Source organism: Gadus morhua, chromosome 7 (assembly GCF_902167405.1).
Source record: "Gadus morhua chromosome 7, gadMor3.0, whole genome shotgun sequence".
Classification (NCBI taxonomy): Eukaryota; Metazoa; Chordata; class Actinopteri; order Gadiformes; family Gadidae; genus Gadus; species Gadus morhua.
In genome coordinates this window covers 29,051,362-29,056,361 of record NC_044054.1, presented here as the reverse complement: position 1 = coordinate 29,056,361, position 5,000 = coordinate 29,051,362, and the positions used below count along the sequence as shown (strand labels likewise).

The following is a 5,000-nucleotide window of genomic DNA, read 5'->3' as shown; positions in this document are numbered from 1 at the left end:
CAACGGGGAGGCTCCCTGGGGGTCGGAGGGGCGCAGCGAGCCGATCACGGAGCCCGGGGCGGCGCCTTCGGTCGCCGTGATGGTCATGGAGACGAGGTTGTTCTTGGTGGGTGAGGATCGGGTGATGCCGAGGACCTGGTCACGCAAACACACACACGGACGCGCACACACAAAAACACACACACAGTGAGATGAGACGTTAAAACTGTTGTTTGATGTTGGTTCAAAGAGGGTCTGGAGCTCATCAGCAAGTGGTCGGGGTAAGGGTTTGGGGTTAGATTCCTTCTGTGCTCAAGGGCCACTGCTTGTTGACTGCAGAAGTCCGTCCACTGGAATGGACGTCAGCTTAATACCCGAGAACCTTGAAAGACTTGGCAGGGACGGAGGAATGGGTGCCATCGGAGGCAGGGGCCTGAGGCAGGACCTGAACCGTTACATTACGACCACCACTAGGGCTAGTTAGCGTTTGGCTCACTACTAGTGCGCAACGGGGCCACAACTCACACGTGAAAGCCAGTGCGTTCTGACGGCCCAGAACGTACGTATACCTCCTGCACCTGGGCCGTTATCCGGCGCTGTAACCGTTCTCCGTCCTTTCGCTCCATTTATTCCTTTTGGCACGAATAGGGTCGGCTTAGCTCAGGAGGGAGAGCAGTTGTCTTGAAACCGAAAGGTTGCTAGTTCGAACCCCAGCTCCGCCTAGCTGGCTGTTGATGTGTCCCAGAGCAAGACACTTAACCCTAACTGCTCCTGACGAGCTGGCTGTCGCCTTGCATGGTTGACTATGCCGTCGGTGTGTCAATGTGTGTATTAACCGATGTAAGTCGCTTTGGATAAAAGCGACTGCTAAATGCCGTAATTCTAATGGAATCATTTTGGCCCAAGTGGGCTCCCATCCACGCAGCCGCGGCGCGCTACAGCAGCGGAAGCAGGCCGTAAACCCCTCCCTGCCGCAGCATTGCTTCACTCTTTTGAAGAGCCATGTGTACTGGGGTCAAGGGGCACGGGCGTACATGTTCCTGCGCCTGCTGCCTTCCTGTGGTTTCCGACACATGGTTCTTGATGCGCGCAGCCCCGACGACAGCCTTGAGATGTGCTCTGTTTCAGCTTTGCTGAGATCGTTTCAACAATAAGGGGATCCTCACAGCCGCCACAGAGGAAAACAGATCGCGCAGGAGTGGCTGCCAGTAAATTATTTAGCGCCAAAACACCCCACCGAGGTGGGAGTTGTGTTGCAGTGTTGGGAGGCGTTGTAAGCGAGACTTCAGTAACAACACTGGGACTGCTGTCTCCCTGGAACGACAGCTGACTCACGTTTAAAAGAGGAGGGGGAGTCATGTCAGGCCGTCATGACCTTCCCCTCAGAAGTAGCAGATCAAGGCGTGCGTTTAAAGTTTGAACAATGCTCAGACACACACACACACAAACGCACACTCGCACCGGACCAACCCTGTTCCTCGGAGCTGTTGGTAATAATCTCTGTTTTACGACAGCTTGACATGAAACGCGGAGGGGAGAGGAAGTGATTCGGCCTTGAAGCTTGAAGTTGAAGCTGTGTTTTTTTTCGCAGTCGCCGTTGCGCAGCGAACGAGGAGCACGCCCGTCAACAGCTGACCGAGCGATCGTGTTTCACAGAAACACGCATTCTCTTTTTTCATTTGAACTTTTCAAACTCTGATACGCTTCCTTCTACCCTGTTTTGCCTTTCTTGGATCTTTTTTGGGTGCTTTTTTCTCCCGTCTCACATTTCACCTGCTAACTGAAATACGGTATCGACAGGGAGTCTTTTGGAAGTGCTGTTTTCACCCTATCGTGTTTGCTCGGATCCACAGCGATGCGAAATCGTAGCTTCCAAAAAGTTAAGATGTTAGCCTTTTGGATTACAATGCGTCAGTGTGTTTGTGTGCACGGTGTGCACTGTGTGCACTGTGAGAGTATCTGGAGATGTTAGCTGTTTGAAGTGAGTGTATGCCCATGTGCTTAGATGAAAGCATCTGTGTGTTTGTGTGTGTGTGTGTGTGTGTGTGTGTGTGTGTGTGTGTGTGTGTGTGTGTGTGTGTGTGTGTGTGTGTGTGTGTGTATGTGTGTGCGTGCGTGCGTGCGTGCGTGAGTGCGTGAGTGCGTGTGTGCGTGAGTGCGTGCGTGCGTGCGTGCGTGTGTGCGTGCGTGAGTGCGTGAGTGCGTGTGTGCGTGCGTGAGTGTGTGTGTGTGAATCAGCACCAGCTACTGTTTGAATGGATAACAAAAGTGTGTTTGTGTGTGTAGGAGGGAGACTGGATGTGAGTGTGGTTTGTGTGTGTCTGAGTCAGACTGTATGTCGCTGAGTCAGACCGCATGTGCGTGTGTGTGTGTGTGTGTGTGTGTGTGTGTGTGTGTGTGAGTGAAAGTGTGTGTGCTACTGTATCCATGCGGGGCTCTCCCCCCCCCCCCCCCCCCCCCCCCGTCGGTGTTCAGAGAGATCTGTTGCAGCAGGCCCCTGGTCACATGTCATCTGGGAGCGTTTGATACCGAGGTGCCTGTTTCCCCTCGGCCCTAATCTCAGTGTCGGGTTTGCGGCCCTGCCGTGATTACCATCCTGTTCCCTGTGCTCAGATCTCTGGCCCCAGACAGAGAGGGGAACACAATGGAAAGGAGCACCGATCTGTGGTCTAAGCACACCGCCATCCGTCCTCCCCCAGAGCACAGCGCCTCGGCGACGGCACACACACTTTTCGGTTTCTTTCACTTTCTTTCTTTCCTTCGTTGTTTGGCCGTTGACCTGAGGTTAAGTGGTGCGGGGGGGTGGGGTGGGGGGGGGAGTTCAGAACTATAACCCAGTCCAACCCCAGCCCCCTCCAATCTCCAAGGTTCCTCACCATGGCTTCGGGTTACCCCGGCAACCCCTGGGTCAGGAAATGCACTTGGGGAGATGGGCCTGATAATGTGCCCCTTTTTTTTACAGGCAGATTGAGTTTCCTTTCTCAGAAGTGTGTTTTGTTGTTCTTCTGGAGTTGAGGCTCGTTATTTTTCCAGGACTGGCTGCAGATATTGTGTTCTGTTCTTCCGCGGCGCGGGGGAAATGACCCGGGAACACAGGGCGAAACCCGAAGCTGGGAGTGCGCGGACTGTGAGGTAATGTGCAGATAGGCAGCCTCACAGCATGAAGTCCGCTGTACCTCGCTGACCTCTGAGTGCTTTTTCTCTTTTCTACTGATGCACACGATGCTGGCAAGGAAGCAGGCAATTATCAAGAGATGGAGGCACTGTGGCCTGTGTGTGTGTGTGTGTGTCTGTGTGTGTGTGTGTGTGTGTGTGTGTGTGTGTGTGTGTGTGTGTGTGTGTGTGTGTGTGTGTGTGTGTGTGTGTGTGTATACGTGCCTTTGTGAATACGTACCTGTGTGTCTGAAGTTTGTTTGTGTGTGTGTGTGTGTGTGTGTGTGTGTGTGTGTGTGTGTGTGTGTGTGTGTGTGTGTGTGTGTGTGTATGTGTGTGTGTGTGTGTGTGTGTGTGTGCCTGAAGTGTGTGAGTGTGTGTGTGTGTGTGTTAAATGATTAATTGGTGCGATATCATTGCTCTGAGTTGAACTTTGTGGTTCTTGATGTTACTCCAAGCGTTCACGGTGTGCACGTACACGGTGTGCACATTCAGAGTGTGCACGTTCACAGTGTGCACGTTCACAGTGTGTCCATGCGTGTGTGTCCATGCTTCAAATGAGAGTGTGAGTGTTTGTGCGAGTACACAAGATCACCTCTGCCCTCCCTGTGAGGCGAAGCTGCGGTTGTGTTTTCCGTACCTGGACGCGGAGCTCGCAGGAGGCGCTGAGGCCGGGGTCGCCGTGGTCACTGGCGGTCACGGTGAAGGCGTACTCCGACCGGTCGGACGCCGTCAGCGGGGACGCCGTGCGGAGCTCCGCCGTGGTCGGGTTCAGAGAGAAGCGCTCGGCTCTGACTCCTGTCAAGGAACAGCCGCACGAAGGAGTGAGTGGGTGAATGAGGGACGGAGTGAGTGAGTGAGTGAGTGAGTGAGTGGGTGGGTGAGTGAGTGAGTGAGTGAGTGAGTGAGTGAGTGAGTGAGTGAGTGAGTGAGTGAGTGAGTGGGAGTGTGTTCGAGAGTGAGTGAGTGAGTGAGTGAGTGAGTGAGTGAGTGAGTGAGTGTGTGTGTACGGTACATGGGGGGAAACCGATCCGATTAACTCCCTCAGTGACGCTCACCGGACAGAGAGTAGAAGATGGTGCCGTTCTCTCCCTCGTCCGGATCCTTAGCGCTGAGTGTCCCCAGGAGGGACCCAGACGGGAGGCCTTCCATCACCTACAACCACAACAACCCACCGTAATCAACCACATTGTCCTGCGTGTTCATTCATCCTCCTCGTCAAGTCTGTTCACCGACATTATGATCCATATTTAAACATATTTAAATCCTCAATTTAAATATGTTAAATAAACAATAAATAAGATATTGGCAGATATCATTATTGTTTGTTAAGTTTGTGAGTGTAAGCGTGGCTTTGTGGTAAAAGCCAGGGAATGATGCGATTGGGTGATTGGCCCACGTGTCACTCCACAGCCAATCACAACATAGCTGGCTTCCGTAGCCGCCCACATGACCAATAGCCAATCGCCATATGTGTGTCCCCAGTGATTGACAGACCAGCAACATCCCCACGGGATGAATCTCCCCGCCCCCCTCACCTGAAGGAGCATCTCCTGGTCAGAGGCGGCGTGCGTGAAGGCGGGGGTGTGGTCGTTCTCGTCCAGCACGGTGATGTGTGCGGCGCCAGTGGCGCTGCGGGGGGGCGTGCCCCCGTCCTGGACCACCACCATCAGCTGGTAGCTGGACTGCTGCTCCCGGTCCAGGGCCACCCGGGTGCTGACCTCACCTGGAGGGGGGGGGGGAGCAGGGGGGAGGGGCTTAGACACACTCAGGTTCCATCCACCGCCATCATTTGTGTCAATACGGTGGTTGAGGATCAGAACATTTATTTTGCAACCATAATGCCATGAAAACACAGATTTCATGTC

General features: G+C 53.8%; 1 protein-coding gene across 1 annotated transcript in view; it reads right to left on the bottom strand.

Moving 5' to 3' along the window:
• Nucleotides 1-5,000, bottom strand: part of dchs1b (dachsous cadherin-related 1b) — a 23,370-nt gene that overhangs the window by 16,764 nt on the left and 1,606 nt on the right. Inside the window, exons 2-5 of the mRNA XM_030361423.1 lie at nt 4,671-4,858; nt 4,191-4,287; nt 3,773-3,930; nt 1-135 (exon numbers count right to left, since the gene is read on the bottom strand). The exon at nt 1-135 is cut by the window's left edge and continues 318 nt beyond it. Of these exons, the coding sequence (XP_030217283.1) occupies nt 1-135; nt 3,773-3,930; nt 4,191-4,287; nt 4,671-4,858 (578 nt within the window). The remainder of the gene's footprint in view (nt 136-3,772; nt 3,931-4,190; nt 4,288-4,670; nt 4,859-5,000) is intronic.